The following is a 21,132-nucleotide window of genomic DNA, read 5'->3' as shown; positions in this document are numbered from 1 at the left end:
GGGGAGTCCCAGTTGGGCGACAGTTTTGGATTCCGACCACCACTTTGTGTAACGCCAATAGCCTCTTTTTACTAGGCAAACAGGTGGCGGGGAGCGGGAGGGGAAGGAGAGCAGCTGCAGCTGCAGCGGCACACCTCCTTCACGCCCCCGCGCGCGAAACAACTCCCGGGTCTGCCACGTTCTAAAACGCCCCAAGCGGCGGCCAATCACAGCTCTCCGAGGGCCCGACGTCCCGCGAGCCAATCAACGTTGAGAGCGGCCTTCTCTCTCCTCCCCTCCCCCCCCACACACCCCAGGCTTCGCTTCGCTGGGCGGTGCGCGAGAGTGACTTGCGTCACGTGGCGTCCCGGCTGGGTGCGGGGGGGCCCCGGATAGCGGGTCTGGCGCGCGATGGTGCGGGGCAGGATCACCGGGTTGGTGGTGAGCGACGTCCGCTTCCCCACCTCTCTGGAGCACCATGGCTCCGATGCTATGGTAAGCGCTGCAGCTGCGAGCGCGCGCCCTGCCCCGCCCCGCTACCCAGCGCCATCGGGCTGAGCCAGCAGCAGCAGCGGTGGACGGTCGGACGGACTCGGAGCCGCAGGCCGGCGCTCGCTCCGCTGAGCAGGGCTGGGGGGATCCCCGACTTCCAAGCTGCCCCGCCCGCGGGCAGGGCCGGCCTCTGCTCAGTCAAGCGAGCTGGTGCTTTAAGCGGGGCGAGGGGTCTTGGAGCTAGCGCCAAAGGCTGCGGCTGGCCCTGCACTAGGGTGATCAGATATTTTGGGAGCTATTTGCTAAGGTCAAGCCCCAACTATCGGGACTGCCCCTGTAAAATGGGGACATCTGGCCCGCACAGCTAGGGGGAGAAGGTTATTACAACAGTTCGTTCCCCTAGGCTCAGGAGGCTTGTCTGTCAATCTCTTACGTTCACTCAGCTCACCTGCTAGTAATAAAATCTGCCAGCTTCTCCCTGAAATGACTGGCCCTGTTCATTGTGAAGTGATTTATGTGCGCTCCACAGATCTAGGCATAGGTGCCAATGCTGTGGGTGCTCTGGTGGGTCAAGCACCCACTGAAAAAAAATAGGGGATGCTTAGCACCAATGAGCCCTAGCAGAGGGGCGATGGGTATATGAGGCTTGGGGAGGCTAAGCCTCTCCAAATGGACAAGAAAATTTCACTGCTGGATGCAGCACACTTCCCTTTGGAGGCATGCTGGCCCTCCTCCGCCTTTGGAGTGCCACGGCCAAAAGCTCTGGAGAAGTGGTGAGCCACGGGCACTGGGATCATGGCCCTGTTTTTGCCCTCTTCCCCCAAGGCCCTGCCTTTACTCCACTTCACCCCTTCCCCGAGTCCCCCCTTCCCCAGCGATTGCTCCTCCCCCTCCTGTTGCTTGCCCTTAGGGCAGGAGGGGGCAAAAAGGAGCGAATGGGGGCAGGGGATGCCTCGGGAGGGGACAGAGAGGAGGACCCACCACCAACAAAACCAAAAGTCAGCGCCTGTGCTTTATTTATTTTGCCACACCTTACATTACCTGGATTGCTGCCCTCCCCGCCAGTCTTTTATGGTGCTTTTTGTTGGTCTAAGGTATGTGACCTATGATGGGGGAATCAGTGTCAAGCCTTTTTTGTAAGTTTCTTGCTCCAATATTGGGTGTTGTTTTTGATCTTTAATTTAGCACCCGGACCCTGACTATTCTGCTGCCTATGTTGTAATAGAAACTGATGCATGCGATGGACTCAAAGGTTATGGATTAACATTTACTTTGGGTAAAGGCACAGAAGTTGGTAAGTTATTATCCTGTTCCTAAATATAAATGAGCCCCAAATTACACTGAATGCACTGGGTTCAGTGGTGAATGCAGTTTCTGCATTTTTGAAAGAAAAATACAGGACGATTGTACCATCACAGAATATGTATTTTTTTTAAAAGCCATAGGTCTTGGGGCAGCTGTTAGGGTTGTAGAGGCTGCAATTTAAGCACTTTACTTGATTTTTGTTCTACTGCATCACTTATTGGAGAAGCCCTTCTGCAAAATCCCTTTATAACTTCCCATAAAGGAGTTTGTTATACAAAGGGTGTAATCTTGCTGCAGTTGTCAAACTTGCACGTCGCTGATTCTAAACTTGCTGATGTCTTTATAAGTGCTTTAAGCTTTTTAACAGCTCTTGCTTGCTTGCTTAATTCCCCTCCGTCCCCTGTACAACAACAGAAAACGGAACTGACTGTTTTGAAATTGCAGTTGCCATGTAATTCTTAGGATGGGTTCTAGCTCCTTCTGGTCATTGGTGTAACAACAAACATTTTGAGGAGGTAGAGGAAGATGCTAACAGGGAGAGGGCATTAGTGGGAATATCCACAAAATAGTAAAAAGTTGGGGTTGGGAAAAATGTTTCCCCTCTGCCCCATCCTGCCTCAATAGTTGTGGTAGTTCAAATAATCTGTCCTGCTGCTAAGTCCCCCCTCATTATCCACATAGGCTTACTTCCAGTAGTATCAGTGATCTACATTTTATATTGCATTTCCTTTCTGAAATTTAGGCCCTGATCCTGCAGAGAACTGTGTGAACAAATCCTTGCATCCACACACAGCGCCATTGATTTAACACCCCCATTTGTCCACCTGTTCAGTTCTTTGAAGAATCAGGACCTAAGATGCTAAGGTCAAGGGTCATGCCTCTTTTTTTTAGCCTGCACACATTGTAGGTGCATTGCATAAGTTGTCAAAATAATAATGGCTGGATTTGGGGTGTGTCTGCTGTGTGGAGTCAATGGACATCTGCAGATAACAGCCTCCAGATATATTGTGAAGTAACTTCTCAAATCAAGTAAACTGTGAATGGTCAAGAAATCTTTTTATGCCTGTCTAATATTTAATTTAAATTATTTATTTTTAATCCTCAATAGGAGGAGTAGCAATTAAATGCCTCTTGTGCTTAAATGTGTGCGGTGTTGTAGCACTGTTGGACCCAGGATATTAGAGAGAAAAGCTGGGTGAGATAATCTTTTATTGGACCAACTTCTGTTGGTGAGCTTTTTAGGTTATACAAAGCTCTGTGTAAGCTTGAAGGCATGTCTCTCTCACCAACAGAAGCTGGTCCAATAAAATATATTACCGCACCCACCTTGTCTCTCACGCTTAGAATCATGTTGGCCCTGTCTACGTTAGAGATATTTTCAAAATTTCACACAGTTGCTAACACTGTTTCATCATCATTTATTACAGATGTTGTGAGCCCTATGGATGGCTGTCAGCATTTTATCATTCTGTCATGTAATCCTGCTAGGAGCAGGTCTAATTGAGCTGATGTTTAAAGTTCTGGGAGCCTGTCTATACTTAGGCTGCCACCATTGCTAACAGTGGGAAAGTTTTTTAGAAAATTTCCCTGCTGTAGACAGGAGTTTAGACTCTTCATCCATCCCAGTAATTTAAAGTTTAGTCTCCAGTAGCTCTCCATTGCCTTAGATGTTTGATGGGTAACCCTGGAGATGTGTCTTTGACCCTATGCTTATGTGTTACATAAGGGTTTCATCCTGCAAGGCACTGAGCATGCTGGTTCCACTCAAACACTGCATGAAAGCACCTGAGTTGACCCACTGAAGTTGATGGGACCACTCACTTACAGTTAAACATGCTTAAATGCTTGGCTGGATCAGGGCCAGAGTGCTTAGCACCTTTCAAGATCACATTCATAGTCTCAAAAATCAATAGCATTTTCACTCAGTGCGGTAAGCACAGTATGAAAATCTATGGCCCCTAAGAAGTTTCTTTTTATATAGAAGATGTATTGCAGCAAGGCACAGCTGAGATCACATTCTAGAAGCCCTTGAGGCCTAACAACTAGTTTCTCACATAGTGATGCTTGCTTTACTCTAATAACAGCTCTGCCCTCTTGCTCATGGAGAAAATGTTCCCTTGCAGCCACAACTAGAGTGGCCAGATGTCCTGATTTTTGAGGGACAATGCTGATATTCGGGGCTTTGTCTTGCACAGGCGCCTTTTACCCCCACACTCCCTTGTCCCGATTTTTCACATTTGTGATCTGGTCACCCTAGCCATAACACTGTAAGGGTGGAATGAAATCACTCTCTGAAAGGGTAAGGAAGGCTGTGAGCTTGCTGGAAGTGGTTTTCAACCTGTGGTCTCTGTACCCATGGGGGTCCACAGACTATGTCTAAGATTTCCAAAGGGGTCTGCACCTCCATTTGAAATTGTTTAGGGATCTGCATATGAAAAAAAGGTTGAAAACCACCGCTCTAAGTGAAATGATCTGAACTGTGTATCTCAGTCTTCTGCCTACCAGTTTATATTATTATGATGGCCTTGGGGAGAAAATATTTGGAGAGGGAGAACATAGGTTTGTTTTTTGAGTGTCATTAGCATTGGCAAGGAAAGGAAAGGAAGGGTAGGTTTAAATGGATGCTTAAGGCTTGAGCCATTTGTATTTATTTAACTATGTATCATTGCAAACTTACCTATGCTTTTCTGTACATTCAAATTACACATAGTCACACGTGTCAATAGTTAATTGAAGGCTTGAGCTCTCAAACAGATAGGTCCCGGATTCTCATCTTTGCCGTACATCTCCAAGGTAACTGAAAACCCACAAATGCACGCCCTATCTAGTCAGAAGTTAACATCAGTTTGTTGGTATTGTGCATGCAAATCCTGTAACATGTTAATTGTTACATATTGCCTGATGATTTGGGGGAGGAGGAGAGGTTTACGATACAGGGCCAAACCTTGAATTTTCCAGGGTCATTTTGAACAATTTTAAATTTTGTGCCTTGAAGAAGAAGAAATGTATCCATTGCACACCACTTTTCCTTAGAAAATTGCTAAGTGGATCTCAAGCAACTCTTCATAAGTGCTTTATTGCCTGGAAACCTTTCAGCTAGCAGCATTCTCCAATCACAATATGACAGTCACAAAATCATAATCCATTAAAACCTTGCCACTCAAGTGTAGTGACCATACTAAATATGTTACAAACTCTAAAGAATCATTCTAATGGATGTGATACACTAGATCAGATTTGTCATCTTTCCCTTTTTATATCCATATTTGTTAAACATTTTTAAAATTAGTCCATTTACTCTTTAAATGGGGGGAAAAAAAAGTACCACTGAGTACATAAAAAAGCACAACTATCAAATACTCACAACTGATCATCTACTCCATCAAAAACCACAAGGTTTTTTGTCCATATAATGGCAAAATAATCTCTAAATATTCCAATGTACTATATATAGTCACACGTGCCATCATAAAGATGTTCCTGGTTATTTAATCGCTTTAAGAGTTTCACCATTGCCTTCAATAAGACCTTCAATAAAGATGTGATCCTTTGGATCTGGTATGGCAAGATACTGAGCACCCTCCACTCTCCTGAAATTAATGGAAGTGGAGGGTGCTTGGTACTACGTATGTAAATACTTACCTGGCCGTCATCAGCATAGTAGCTGAGCACCTCCCTGTCTTTAATATATTTATCCTCACAATACCCCTCTGGGGAAAGGAAATATTTCCCCATTTTACAAAGGGACAACTGAGGCACAGAAAGATTGAGACTTGCCTAAGATCATCAAAGCCTGTGATGGAGCAAGGACTTGAACCCACCCATCGCAAATCTCAAGCTAATGTCTTAAATAGGCGTACCTAACAGGATTGGGCCCATCTCCAGTTCAGTTCGCTGTTTTCTCTATTTCTTCTTATCTGTGTCAGAAAATGAATTTTAGTGTCATTCAGCCATCTTGACATGTCTGTTCCTTTCTGTGATTGCCTCAACCCTGTCCAGCCTGCTAGATAACAATGGCGGTATAAGAAGATACTTTCTTGATTTTCTCGTGCTTTGCTCTAACAAAAGCCTCTGCTGGAATTGGTGTTGAAACCAATAGTGGTGTATAGTACTGGAACAAACAGGATTTTTGGGGAGTTAAAACAACTGGATCACAACTATTTTATTAGATCCAGAAACAAAATCTATTGTAAGGAAATGAGAAATTGAACATGGCTGCAAGTACCATATATACTGCATGAGAAGCAACAGTGGTTGCAGGTCGTGTAGGTGAGGCCTATCAAATTCACGAAAACATTGTCTTCTCCCAGCATTTAGAGAAACTATTCTGTATTTACTAGTGCTCATGACAGGAGTCACACTGCCCCCTCTGAACACTGTACTGTGGTGTGTCCCTGGGGATAGTAAGATCTTTCTCTGTGGTGAATAGTGACATGCAAGTGGCTTTTCATCTTCTTCAAACACCCTTCAGTTACAAACTATGCCTTAAACAGCATCTCTCAGAGGTAGGTATTATCTTTCCCATGGGACAAATAAGGAAACATGAGATGCACAGTGGTTATGTGGCTTGCCTGAGGCCATACAAACAGAATCAGTGGCAGAGCCAATGTTATGTGTCAAGTGTTCCTGGCTCCCAATAACATGTTCAATCTGCTACACCAAGCCTCTCTCAGAAACTGTTAAATTCTGAAACATTGGTTGACTAATAGAACTAGTATGTGATTATTGTTCTAGTCACTGTGTATTATTAAAACAGTAAATTCTGGTGTCTTTTGCAGTTGTTTGTGCTGTTAATGCTCTCTCCAGTCACGTGGTTAATAAAGACCTTGAAGAGATTGTCAGCAATTTTAGAGGATTCTACAGGGAGCTCACCAGTGATGGACAACTCCGATGGGTAAGGGGTACCTTATGGAGTGTTGCTGTGAAATGGATGGCAACAAACGTGAATTTGTGTTATGAACACACTGTAAGGACACTAGTAAATGTATTTTTATATAAGATCTCTGTGCAGTTATGAGTAGAGATAGATGATTTCTCTTTCACAACCAGGGCTCTCACCTTGCAATAGGATCTGCACAGACAGAACCCTTACACCTATATAGAGCCCTATTGTTTTCAAGGGGGCTCCAAATGAATGCACTATCCACCTGGATAGATCCAATAGCAGAAGTGGGGTCTAGGGTCCACATTTTTTGTTTCTTTGTGTTTAGAGTCCAAATACTTGGTCTTTACCCAATCATTTTCCCCCATTGATTGACTTGCACGAAATATTATTTCTATTCAGTGTCTAGGATTCTTGGAAATTGAAAACTCAGCTGGTAATAAGAGGCATTATAGTATAGCATTATAGTAATCTCACAATGCAGCTAATACATGTCAACTTCAGACTTTTCTGAGTTTCTAATGAATAGAGGTTCATCTTTTTAATTCCAATGGTTTTTCCTTTGTTGTGTTGGCCAGGAGATATGTATATTTGCTAGTGGTCGTTAACTAGAAATTAAGACCACAATGAATGCTAAGCCATTGTCGGTGACTGTATGTTTTTCTTCAACAGATTGGTCCAGAGAAAGGTGCTGTGCATTTGGCTGCAGCTGCTGTTCTAAATGCTGTGTGGGATCTGTGGGCTAAACAGGAGGGAAAGGTGATGTACTTAGTTAGAAACTATGGACAGAAAACATCACTCTCTTTGTTATATCAGAGAGAGTCCTGCTCCTGATATTCTTTTTGTAGACTTAGGCCCTGATCCTAAGTTCATGGACGCACACCATTGAGTTCACTGGGGCTGTTCATTTTGCAGAACTGAGGCCTTAGTAACTGACACTTGCACATCACTTAACAGTAGAGCTGGTCGGGGAAAAAAAATCAGCTAAATGTTATGTTTGAATTTTGACCAACAGTGGCATCTTTACAAAAACTTGTTTTTGTTTTTGACAAGCTCTACTTACCAATTTTTTTTTCTTGATTTCCTCTCTTTTATTCTCCCTTTGCAGACTGTTAATAAAGTTATTAATTCCTTGTAACTATTTTCATGTCTAATGTGATATTGTAAGCTGTTTGGACAGGGATCATATATTTCTATCTGTGAACCTTGCACATTCTTAAATGCTGTAAAATAAGTAACTAGGGCAAGGACTGTCGCTTCGTTGTGTTTGTACAGCACCTAGCACAATGGGATCTTAATTCATGACTAGAGGTCTTAGATGCTACCATAATAGAAATAGTAAATTATAATAGTACTATACTAGTAAATCACTGCTACTGTCTTAAATCGGCCTGGTAAAAGATATTACCTCGCCCACCTTCTCTCTAATATCCTGGGGCCAACACAGCTACAACACTGCAAACAATGGTCTTATAGAGTTATTCTGACATCCTTTCCGTAATGGGCACCCCTCAATTTGTCAGTGTCCAGGAGTGTGACAACACAGCCTCAACATAAGGGGCATAAAAAAAGTAATGTCTCAGAAATCTTAAAAGTAGAAAGGATCATTTTCTTCAGCATAAACAAATTTCCTGTAGTAGTGGCATGTCAGCATTTCAAGTATGACTAATTTAACATAATAAAAGTGAGCTAACACCAGATATTTGCAGGGTCAGGTTCAGTGTCCTGTCCATAATGAGGCAGAGCTGATAATTTAACAGAGGTTCCTATTAAAGTAATTTAGCCTAGTGCTTGATATCTTGAATCTCCTGTCTTTGTTTGGGAACCAGATCAGCCAGATGCATTTGGCTTCAAATGTAAATGTTTTCCACACTTTTTGTTATTTTGAGATACAAGTATCACCTGTATGCTGCTTTTATATGATCTCCATCCATTTCATTTCTTTTAATTGTTTTGTTTTTTAGCCTCTATGGAAGTTACTAGTAGATATGGTAAGAAAACCTTATTATATATAGGCTAATGTTACTGCTGTTCCACATTGATGTGTTTGCTACATTAAAAAACTAAAAACTTCAGGCAGTATCTAGACTAAAATTGCCTCTATGGCAACCTCTCAAGACCAAAGGTTCTGCAAGCTGTGGATGTGACTTTCTGCTCTGAAGGACTCTTCTCCTTCCCAGATGGTTGTTTCTGGTCCCATACAGCTGTGCAAATCAGCCCCTATTGGTGGGAGGACTGTTACAGATTGTGCCCTGTCCAGTTGCAATACTATGTGTGGCAACTGAAACCCATCTATGCTGATACCAGTAAATTATGTACTTCAAGTGCAGTCCTAAAAGTTGACCATAACCCTTATGATTAGGCTGAGGAACTGTCTTTTTGTGCCAGGACAAATGTAGGTATTCGATTATTAGGGTTTGTTGGATTTTTTTTTTAACCATATATATCAGCAAGTAATTGTTTTGGAAAAAAATAAAAATTAAATCTTCAGTAATGAAATGTATAGAAAGTAAATATTCCATCATTTTATATTTTAGCAAATACTCAGAGCTCGTTAGCCTGCACTTTCAAAAGTGACACCAAAAACTGAGGTACCGAGAATCAGTATCACTTTTGAAAATACAGGCCACTGCATATAGTAATAAATGCTGGATTTTCGCTTTCAGTAAATACATTTCTCCTTGATCCTTTAGTAGCAGATTTTATATTCAGATATTATGCATGTCCGTAAATCATTGCAGGATTGGAGATTTAGTATGTTTTTTTAAAATGAAATCTTCATTTTGTTTAGGTGCCTAAAGTATCTCATGTTTTCAGTCTCTTCTCTGCAACCTGCTAATATTGAATCACTTCTCAGTTTAAAATGTCTTGAATTGGGTCTTTCTCAAACTATTTAAATAAATTGCTTTCAAACTTCACTCTTGATAAACACTCTTGAGACAGATTTTCAAAAGAGCTAAAAAGTAGCCTCTGGTGCTGAATTCACTGTCATTTATGTGTGAAGATTAGTGTGTGTACAGATTTGCACACCCATAGCATTCCAAACGGATTCGTAATTTTTTTAATGTTTGCTAATCAGTTAGACCCTGATCTTGCAAAGATTTTTTTACATGCTTAACATTAAGCGTGTGAGTAGCACCCACTGAGTTAAATGGGATTACTCACATGCTTAAAGTTAAGCACATGCCTGAATATTTGTTGGATTGGAACTTTAAAGTTTTCCAGAGTCAATTAATCAGTTTGATTTTTAGAATCAGTGAATCCGTCTGTGACAGGGAAAAGGCTGATAGATGGCTCATGATGTATATGTTATCTTAGTATTGTCTTTTTGTAATCGTGATTTTTATTAATTTTTGCTTTTTTGTTTTATGTTAAATATTCTGTTACCAGGATCTCAAGCAGTTGTTATCCTGCATAGATTTCAGGTACATTACTGATGCACTAACAGAAGAAGAAGCTTATGGTAAGTCATCCTTCCATTAAGACAGATTCTGATCCCTTTACTACTTGAGCTATCTGAATTCAGTAGGACTATTCGAGGAGTAGGGCACGAGTTAGGGCATCAGAATCTGGCTTTATGAAAACGGCAGAGTGTGGTGATAGGATCTGGATATGTGGAGGAATTGAACTTTGGTTTAATGCAATAATTTTCCCCCTTTTTCCCCCGTCCCCATGTAGAAATACTCCAAAATGGCCTAACTGGGAAGAAGGAAAGAGGTAAGTTTAAGCCAAGTTTACTTTCACTGGCTTGTAGGTGAATAAAGGACTGAACACACTTCATGATTGATATGGCACTTTGGGACCCATAGGAGCCCAGTCAGTGGGAAGTAGAATGTGTCATGTGAGGCTGAATGCATTTGTGTGATTGCTCCTCCTTATGTGTTCTTGGGGAGGTGTTATCTGTACAGATAGAGAGGGCTTGTGCTGTCTTGGTGGCCATTTGCTTTGGAACCCCTTGGTTAATGTTTGTCAGGCACAATGGCACGGTGACTTTGCTGTTTGTTACACTCCAAAAGTATTTTTCTGAGCTGAAGCTCTCTCACCTTTTGGAGAGATGGGGAAAATAGAGAGGGTTTTTCTCAGTAAATTTGATCTGCCCTGACTAAAATGAGATTGATTTTAAATTCCTTTCATTTCCATGAGTAACAGGTTATGTAAAAGTACCATACAAACTAATCATCTGCTAGAAAGAGAACTATGTTCACTAGTGTCTATGTTCACTAATGACATTCTTTGTCTTTGTAGAAGAGCAAATGTTAAAGCACGGCTACCCTGCTTACACCACGTCATGTGCCTGGCTGGGCTACCCGGACCAGCAGTTAAAACAGGTTTGATTCTTTGACATTAGAATACAGCAGAAAGATTTTAAATAAGACTGTCCAGTGGGGAATGCTGACAGGTGACAACGCTCAGGGGTTGCTTAGTTTTGAGGTTGGCTGCAAAGCGGAACAATTAAGCATTGTGGGGTGGGGGAGGGGGTGAAAGCAAGCCCTGTTCTGTGGGCCTACTTGTTCATTGGCTTTTGTACTAGCCGGGATGGGAAGGATTATAAGGCCTTGTCTACCCTGGGGTGTTAGCTGTGGCTGTTGGAGTTAAGCATGGGCCACTGCAAGCCACTTCACGCTGATGTACTGTGTGTAACTAAGGGACTGCACTTGTGCAGCTAGGTTGGTGCAGACAAAGGGCTTGTTTACATGGGGATGATCAGGAAAGTAAAGAATGAATTAACAAAAGGTGTGATGTTAAAGCACATTAAACCCCTGTGTAAGGACACTCCTTCAGAAGTAAATTGGCCTTAGTTTGCTATAACTAAATCCTTCAAAGTGAAATATTATAAAGGCTCTTCACAGCTCTCAGGCTTGGGGTCACAATCCACATTTATCATCTGGTTTAGTTTTCGGAAAAGTTCCGCTATCTGTGTATCTGGAAATAGCATCATTAGATCATAGGACTATCATGCACAGAACATGAAAATAAAGAAATGCATAAGTATTTCTTTACCTGTGTTGAATTTTTTGGAGCCTACGTTTCAGCTGGATGTTCATACTGCTAATCTCAGTTACTGTCTGCTCTACATTATGTCCAATAAAGAAATATCTAGAAAGTGCATTCTGAGTTAGACAGCCTGTAAATAAATATGAGTCCAGTTACTGTGTGGTGCAGCTACTTGGAGATTCTAATAGATGTAATTTTCTCTGCAGCTATGCACTGAGGCATTGAAGGATGGCTGGACAAGGTATAGTACACAATTACCTTGTGTGTTTAATGATTAGTAGAAATATAATATGGAGAATAGTCCTGATTTGGCAAAGAGACAGACTAAATGATCTCAAAAGTCTTTTCAATCTCTAATGTCTGTGAAGAGATGTCTTTGCTTCTGCATATTTTTAAAACATATTTTTTCCCTTTCTGCTATTCTTTAACATACCATTAGAATAAGTATCTAAATAAATGTGTGGCAAAGCAAGCTGATTCCCTCACAAGTTGTAAGCTGGTAGCTAACAAAGATAACTGCTCTCCCATCGATTCATGGAAAAGTACTTGCTGTTCTTTTTTGTTAAACTAGAATGAGCCTACTGGAAAAGGGACAGAAGTGATAAGAAAATATTGACCATAAAACACTGACTTTAGTGTTTATAAATTTGAGTTTACAGTTTTTTGTGGAGAAAAATTATTACTGCTTCATTAATCTTTGAGAAGTGATCTATGTTTAATTACAAATGTGTCTAGGTTCAAAATAAAGGTTGGTGCAGATCTGCAGGATGACATTCGTAGATGCAGGCTTATAAGAGAAATGATTGGCCCTGACAAGACATTGGTGAATATTATTTTAATGACTACACTACTTTTAAGTAATTTTAAATACAAAATGGCTGTCTATTCATATAGGTATTGGTACAGGGGAAGATTACATGGAAGATATTTTTCCTACCCAGAATCCTGAATAATAACGCCTGCAAATACTGCTCTTACAGCCAGGAGAGTTGTTAAACTGCATCACCAAAGTGTCTGTCTGTCTGTATATGATTAAGAGATGAGTTATGTATTTCTTGTGCCAAAATTCCTATTGGAATCTATAGGAATGTTGCCTGAATAAGAATTACAGAGCTAGTCCCTAAAAGCATCTCACACATCCAGTGAAGTTCCAAAGTAGAACTGGTTGAAAAACTTTGAATTTTCAGCAAAAACGTGAAAACTGAAAAATTTGACCAAAAAATTGCAGCCAAATACTTTTGGATTAAAATGATAAATATTTATTTGGAAAAACTGCTGTCCTGCATCATAGGAGTTGTAACTCAAGTGCCTCATGTTCCCATGGTCCTCTATAGGTTGGACTCCTTGGCCAGATTCCATCTCCCATAATTCACCAGTCTCCCATCTTGCTAAGCTGATGCAGTGTATTATGGGAGCTCCATGTCTGTAGTGTACCATGGGAAGTGTAGTCTGGCTGGAGAGCCCGACACATAGAGAAAAGTGAGGACATGAGCACCTGAACTACAACTACAACAATTGGGCACTGTGGCAGCATTACCAAATCAAAATTTTCAGTTTTCAGGTGTTCAGTTTTCAACACACAGTCAAAAATTTTCTTGGAAAGAAAATATCTTTTGTGAATATATTTTTTTACTCAAAAATCCAACTTTCTGACAACCAAAAAAGCCAACACAGTTCTGTTGAAAATTTTCAGCCATCCCTATTCCAAAGTGCTTTATTCATATGCTATATAGGAATTGTTTTGCCTGCTACTAAAACAGTCATTTCTGGAATTTAATGTGGCACCTCTTGAATGGTGTACAAAAACACTATACAGCAGTTTAGGAGACAAGTTCCCAATATCATATTCATTTTAAACTTTCTGAGGGAATTCACAGTAGCAGAATACAACCACCTCAGTGGGAATAAGGGTGTGGGATCAAATCTGTGACCTTCACTTTAGTGAGAAGTTTCCTGGCATCTTTTAAAGATTACAGAGCATCCGGACTTTTGATTCAATGTTTCATCTCAAAGCAGCATCTCCAGCAAAATATAATTTTTGAATTTCCATCTAGAGTTCATCTTTAAGGCTATTATTTTATCCTTATTGTCATTGAGTCTAGGAATAGTAGAAAATGTGCTATGTAATGTCATAGGATGTGTTAAAGATCAGAAAACGAGGAGTAGGCACAAGATTGTGTGTGCCCTTATGAATGAGAGTCTGGGCTTTGATTTTCCTTGTTTTTGTTAATTTATAGCAAAATGGTTATTTTAACAGTTGGATATATAAAAATTCAGTAAATTCATGTAAGTGAACTTGATTTGTACTTACTCTCAGATGCTGGATGCTAATCAACGATGGGAAGTGAAGGAAGCAATAGAGTGGGTCACTAAATTAGCTGAATTTAAACCATTGTGGATTGAGGAGCCAACTTCCCCCGATGATATTCTTGGACATGCAGCCATTTCTAAGGTTGAATTGTTTGTTTTTCATTTCAGTAAGGACATAGTGACTACACACCAGAGAGCAGTAGTGATTCATTTACTAATACTGTTTGGAATGTTCAAAGTTCAGGCTGAAACAGCTGTCAAAAGTCATTAAATATGTTTGCTATAAGATCCTGGTGCACAGCCGGTATTTGTATTCCATTACACTTAAATGAATAGCTTTTTCCAAAGATAGTCTCATGCCTTTTACACAACCATGCTTGCACAACTCAAGCAACCAGGATTTGCCCTGAAATGCATGTGTGTTTTTCTTTTAATATATGTGAATTAGAGTTTCAGTAAAGTTTTAGAGTAATGCTAACCCAGGATATGTGGTCATAATGTGATATAGCTCATAGTATTGGTAGAGCCCCAGATGTATCTACTCTTATGGTAGCACATACTCTCTTATGTAATTCTTCACATATTATTAGTGTAGCAAAAAAGCAGCATAAAATGCACTAACAAAAAGTTAAACTATACTTAGTTTTTTCCAAATACATAGCAAGTAACAAACATTGCACTCTATTAAGTATTGTTCTACTCCCCAATCCCCGATCTGGTGAATAGCTGTATTTGGGGATTATAAATTGGCAGCAAATCCTTTGTTTGTTTGTTTATTTTGTAGGCCTTGGCGCCCTTAGGAATTGGTGTGGCAACAGGAGAACAAGTAAGTGGGTGTCTAATTGTTTTTCATTTAGTCTTTTATTTAATGTAGCTACTGTGACTTTTGAGAATTTATGCCAAAGTTCACTCTCCTTTCTCACTAGGGACTTAAATAACATAACTGAAAACAGCCTTGGATTTATTTCACATAACTTAAGACCAACTAATACCTATCAAAAGTATCTTTCCCCCATGCTTTCCCACACATGCATTTGTTTTGGACAATCTGGGAAGACTTTTTTATGATGAATCTGTTATGAAGGGAACAATTAGCATCATATAGCACTTTACACCCTCTTAGCCCTGTGCAAACATTAATTAATCCTTATAGCACACCTATAACATTACCCCTGTAGTACCAATGGGGAACTGAGACACTGAGAAATTGTAATTTGCCCATGAACACAGATGGAGAAAGAGCCAGGATTACATCTCAAGAATTCCTAGCTCCTTCTCCCATATCACATCCACTTGCATCACACTGTCTCCCCTTAAAAAGATTAAAAACTTGGATAGGGTTTGGTGAGTGGATTGTAGGTTAGCATCGTATCAACGATTCTCTTGTTGTGTCCCTCAACGGCAGTATTCTCTCAAGAAACATTCATTAGTGTTCAAACCTAACTAACTAAAAGAAGGAATTCATGTGAGTTGAGGGCTTTCCTTTTAATAGTTTTTTATTGAAGTGAGCTGTAAATAAAGGGCCCAATCCTGCAAGGTGCCAAATGTTTCATGGAAGGGGGCAGAGCCCTCTCTGCTCTTATTGACATTGGCCCAATCTTGCAGCACCTTGCACTAGCTTGCCAATGGGAGATGCTGATCAGAGGAGGCTTTGGAGTGCTGGGCCTATGTCTGGGCTGTAGGGAGGCACCTTTCTTTGCTTGTGATCCATGAACTAGGGGATGATAGACATCCAGCCACTTAAATTGCAGGTGGGGCCCAAAACACAACAGCTGGGAGAGGGGGAGCTCCTTTTTAACCTTTAACATAGTGGATAGAAAACTTGTGAGGGGGAGGGAGGGATTTGACCAGTACCCTAACCACTAGGCTATGAAACATCCTAGTGTAGGTTTCCCTCAGTTGCGTCTATTGAAGTTCTCCCACTTTAATTAAACAATTAAATCTTAATTGGGCCAGAGAAAGAGTTAGAAAGTGTTGTGGTTAGAGCGTTTACCTGAGAGGTGGCAGTTAACTGTTCAAATCCTGTCTCCTCTGTAGGGGAAGAGGGGGGGCCTTGAACCAGGGGTCTCTGACATTCTGGGTAAGTGTCCTAACCAGTGGGCTAAAGGTTGATGGTCTGCCTCATCTGCTCCACTGTCCTTTTGTCTGAACTTGCCTGAGGGGCCTGATCTGGTAGGTGGCCTCTGAGTACACTTACCAGAGCACGTTCCTGGCATGTGACTTAAATGGCTGAAGGCTTATCTTCCCCAGTTTGTGAAATGCTTTGGGGCTCAGATGGGAGATAGGCACCTGGATGCCTAGAGTGAGGCAGCAATGCGTGTACAGAGAGGCAGAAACATAGGGGCCTAGGGAACTTTTTACTGTAAAAGGCAGGCACTAAGTGAATTTAGGCACCTACAGAGTTCAGCAACAGCTGGGCAGGAGCTTTGTGGATCCTGGTTGGGCCTAAAAATGGGACTTAAGCACCTAAATACCTTTGTGGATCCCACCCGTATCTTTTTGCCAGCACTAATGCCATAAGGCGTACCTTATCAGTCCAAAGATCCCATTTCCAGTACTCCTCCCTGGTTATCAACAAAACGGCTGGCACCTTTAAAAAAAACAACTTCTGAACCAAAGTGTATTAATTATTGAATCGTTTGTTATTGCATTCATGAATGAAATAAATTTTCCTGCCATACCCTGCTACTAAAGCTACAGAGCAGAACAACATAATTTAGCAAATTCTCATTTCTCACCAGCAGCTGAAGAGAAATATTGCATTGGAATAATTTTACCATGTTGCCAGTTTCTCATGCAAAGCCCTATTTTCTCCAAATTTCATTGTGATGCCGACTTCCAGCTGTTGTTTGCCAGTATGTAGACCATTTAATTTTTGGTGTGTATAATGGCATCTATTAAGGAGAATGAGTTTGGCTTACTATTTAGGACAGACTGAAGGCGAATTCCTGAGCAACAGGCTTTATATATTGTACAGAGAGGCTTTTCCATAGTACTCCCCATAATATCCGAGCATCACATAAACATGAGTGTATTTATCTTAATTCCCCTGTTAGGTAGGGAAGTACTATTATTTCTGAGTCTTAGTCAAATGTCTTAACTACTAGAACATACATACAGTTGGACTGGTCTGCAGGAGTCCAGAGGAAGGAATAGTCTTACACAGCCAGCAAAACCACTGTGTATCCACTACTGCTGTCTGAATGTTGCAATAGCCCAGTCGTTCGTATAAGGCAGGGGTGGGGAACGTCCGGCCCGCGGGCCGTATAAGGCCCGCAAAATCATTTGGTCCGGCCCGGCCCGCGAAATCATTTGGTCTGGCCCTGGCAAGGCAACCACAGGGGGGAATTCGGTGGCGGCGCGGTTTCACGGCGGCGGCGGGGTTCCGTGGGGGGGGGCAGTGCCTGCCGCCGAAACCCTGCCGCCATTTGCCCCTTTTCGGCGGCAGGGGGGAATTCGGCGGCGGCGCGGTTTCACGGCGGCGAGGGGGCATTCAGCGGCGGACACTCAGCCGTCTTCCGCGTACCACCATCAGGCTAATTTTTAAGTTGATAATTTTGTATGGCCCGCGAATGATGTTATAAATATCCAAATGGCCCTTGGCAGAAAAAAGGTTCCCCACCCCTGATATAAGGGATAACATTCAATTAAGAGCAGGAGTTTTGCTTGTTGATTAAACCAAAAATTAGGATGCAGTTCTGATCCCAGCTCTGCCACTGAATTGCTGCGTGAACTTAGGCAAATAGTGACATTTCTGTGTGTCTTTCAACTGTATTGTAATTCTTTAATGTTTGTAAATGCTTTGCAGTCCTCTACACTTCTGTGCATAGTTTCATGTAAGTGATATAACAAAAAGAACTTGGGTTTAATGGGAAACATAGTAGGAACATTGTGCAATTGTTTTGACTTGCATTGCAAACAGTTCTTGTAATATCCTGCCAATTCCTTAGAATCAGGGGCTTAACGTTTTTTTCCTTCCCTCCCATCCCCCGCTGCAGTGTCACAATAGAGTGATATTTAAGCAGCTCCTACAGGCTAACGCCCTGAGCTATATCCAGATTGACAGCTGCAGGCTGGGAAGTGTGAATGAAAACTTGTCTGTTTTGCTGATGGCCAAAAAGTTTCAAAGTAAGGCTCTTGAAAATGTGTCAGTAGCACTAAAACCTCTTTTTTTCTAAGTCCCTTTGACATGCAACTTCTTCAGCTGTTATATTGGTAACTCATGAGCATGTGCTTGTGTGTACTTCAGTCATTTGTTTTGTTATGCTTTAGTACTAATTCAAAAATCCCTTTGGTCCCTTAATACTAGGAGCTGAGTTCCCTAGGGCCAATGGGGGGGGGGGGGAGGGGGGGGTATTGGAGCTGCAGTTAAACACCAAAAGTTGGTACACGGTCTTCTTAAAAATCTAGTAATTTGCCCTTACTCTTGAGATTGATCTAAACAGGAACTGTTCTATTTTCATTTCAGTTCCTGTTTGCCCTCATGCTGGGGGTGTTGGGCTCTGTGAGTTGGTACAGCACTTGATAATATTTGACTATATTTCAGTATCTGGAAGCCTTGAAAACAGGTTAGTAATGTAAAATTCTACTGTAACATTCAACAGTGGTGATGGCTTATTTTTCCAAAAAGTTGTTAGCACACAATAATAAACAATAAACAAAAACAATGCCACCCACCTCCCTATGGCTCTCCCAGAGAGTTTTAAACCAAAGTCAGATGTGTGTTAACTTCATTTTGGCAATTGCCTGGCAAACAGCCAGGAACGTTTTTGACAAAGACTTTGATACTTTTGGAACAACATTTTGGCTTCTCTTGCTCACTCCCCTGCCTCAGTGATTACAATGACAGCCTAACATGCATGACAAAAGGATTATCACCCCTGCTTTAAATTGAATTGTGTTCTAGGTGTAGCTTCCCAATAGGATCTAACAACTTTCCTTGCCTTCTTTAATATCTGCTTAGGATCATATTAGCTTTGTTTGCCTGCAATGAACAATTTTTTCACATTACTGCAAACCCAAATTCCCTGAATCTCTCCTGTTGGCTGTATATTCCAGTTCTTTGCAGTAGTTGTCTTGCAAATATTAAAGTCAAATATTGTAGCTTCACCTTTGCTCACATTTAAAATCAACTATCATAAGCCATTCCTCTGCGTTTCTATCTTGCTTGTCTCTGGAGCACTATATTTAAAATTTCCTTAGCCTGGTGTAAGATATAAGCAGTATTTCAACTCAGTGGTAAATTTTGCTGGTCGATAGCCACAACACTGTTCTGGTTAATTCATAAACTAAAAAGGAGCAGCCCCATTGCCAGTGCTTCAGCTACTCCTGTTAGTGACTTCCCTTGCTGCAGAAAATGGTCTTGTTTATATCCTTTAAATACCCATCTTAGATGCATACATTCTGTATCCACATTGGCTATCATAAGAATTAAGCTTTTGTGGTATTTTTGGAAAATATACAATCAGTAAACACAGCTCTTTCTGTATAATCTCACTAATCTCTGTATGTATTGAAAAACGGAAGTTTGATTCTTGCTCTCCTACTCCTACATGCCGCCCAAAAGGCCTATCTTCTGCCATATATTCTTGTTCTGGTTCATTTTATTGAAAAGTCCAGTCCAGTCCAGCACCAAGAAGATTCCAGTTTATCTATGTGAAGCACTATCTAGCAGTAGTTTCTGCTTCTAAAAGGAGGCCGTCTGAGTTGCTGATCATTGGGGTGCAAATATCAGTCTAACTTTCACCCCAACTTTGTTTCCTTGTCAGGGATAATAGCCATGAATAAGTACAAGATTTGGTATAGCTGAACACCACTCCTCTTTCTTGCAGGATGTGTGAGTATGTAGATCATCTGCATGAACACTTCAAATTTCCTGTGGTAATCAAGAAGGCTTCCTATGTACCACCTCAGGTATGCTATGAGAGTATCCACTGTATTTAAATGGCACCGTGAGGAAAGTATCTTAATTACATGCAGTGAAAAACTAAGGTTGCTTGTGAAAAGGCCCTCTTACAAAGCAGTGTGCAGAATGAAAAAGTTGGAGATGTGCGATTAGACTATACCATTGCATAGGCTGTGTGGTTCAGAGCTACTAAATGAAAGGCATACATTTTAGCACACATGCTTCTGAAAGTGGAGTATGACCCTATTTTAAAACCTCAACCCAAAGCAATTCTCTAGTTACTGAGGTTTATTTTTGCATTGCTGGGCTAACCAATTTATAATCTATTAGAAATGCTTTAAAGTATGTTTATACAGGGCTCTTCAGGTTTTCACTGGAACTCATATTCCAAAATTAAAGTGTTTAATTATAATCCTGTTCAAGCCAGGCTTTTTAGAGCTCTAGTTTTCCATTTAACACATGCATCAGGCATTAGGAGATTAACATTAGTTACAGCTGATACCTTTTGTATTACAAGTTAGGCTGGCATGATCCTCAGCAGTGCAGATTTTAAAGAAGAATTATTCTCCAGTTGCATGACAGCAGTTATTTGGATGAAGAGAGGACTAGATAGAGTGTGACACTATAACTGGCAATTTTTTTTTCTTTATCGATGTAGAATGCTGGATATTCCACTGAAATGAAAGAAGTCTCTGCAAGGAAATATCAGTTTCCACAGGGAGAAGTTTGGCAGAAGCTCCTTTCTAAGCCATAAAATACTGCTGCATTAAGCCTAATCCTGACAAGTTTCAGGTTGAAGATTAAATTCCCCAAGCTATTCTTAAAACTAAAGGCACTATTGTTAGGGGATGCTACAAGATTTCAGTTGCCAATACATGCTTGTGTATAATGAGGCAAAAGCCTTCAGGAATTAAAACATACTCCAGGCTGGCTAATTTTGATCTATTTAGTTTAAAAAGAAATGTGACTGACTTTTATTCCAGCAGTCAAAGCTATTCTACTTTAACCAGTGGATGGGCTATGTACACTGAATTTCTAGAACTAGTCTACAAATCAGAGTAACTTTGCAGTAACTATTTTCACAGATTCCAAGGCCTGAAGGGACCATTGTGATGATCTAGTCTGCCCTGCATAACACAGGCCATAGAACTTCCCCAAAAGAATTCCTTTTGAAATATTTTGGGAGGAAAAACACATTCACTCACTCACGCATTCACTTACTTTAAAAATAGCCAGTGCTGGAGCATCCAACATGACCCTGGTA

General features: G+C 41.1%; 1 protein-coding gene across 5 annotated transcripts; it reads left to right on the top strand.

Moving 5' to 3' along the window:
• The first annotated feature begins 296 nt into the window (after positions 1-296).
• Positions 297-20,909, top strand: ENOSF1 (enolase superfamily member 1). Of its 5 annotated transcripts, none has more exons than XM_067546971.1 (16): positions 297-474; positions 1,657-1,765; positions 6,555-6,670; positions 7,331-7,417; positions 8,623-8,649; positions 10,049-10,121; positions 10,337-10,375; positions 10,904-10,986; positions 11,860-11,894; positions 12,389-12,476; positions 13,971-14,105; positions 14,748-14,789; positions 17,962-18,091; positions 18,432-18,531; positions 19,795-19,876; positions 20,527-20,909. In XM_067546971.1, the coding sequence occupies exons 1-16, from the start codon at positions 391-393 to the stop codon at positions 20,620-20,622; spliced, it is 1,326 nt and encodes a 441-aa protein (XP_067403072.1). In that variant the 5' UTR covers positions 297-390; the 3' UTR covers positions 20,623-20,909. The 5 variants fall into 5 exon arrangements, 4 of the variants coding, with proteins under 4 accessions (XP_067403072.1, XP_067403089.1, XP_067403081.1 ...); XM_067546959.1 differs by lacking the exon at positions 297-474 and adding an exon at positions 790-1,565; XM_067546988.1 differs by lacking the exon at positions 1,657-1,765.
• The last annotated feature ends 223 nt before the right edge of the window (positions 20,910-21,132 follow it).

This window comes from Emydura macquarii, unplaced genomic scaffold (assembly GCF_026122565.2).
Source record: "Emydura macquarii macquarii isolate MOO-44397 ecotype Brisbane River unplaced genomic scaffold, CSIRO-AGI_Emac_v2 contig_212, whole genome shotgun sequence".
NCBI lineage: Eukaryota > Metazoa > Chordata > Testudines > Chelidae > Emydura > Emydura macquarii.
The sequence above is the reverse complement of the archived record's forward strand: the minus strand, read 5'-3'. Positions and strand labels throughout refer to the sequence as shown.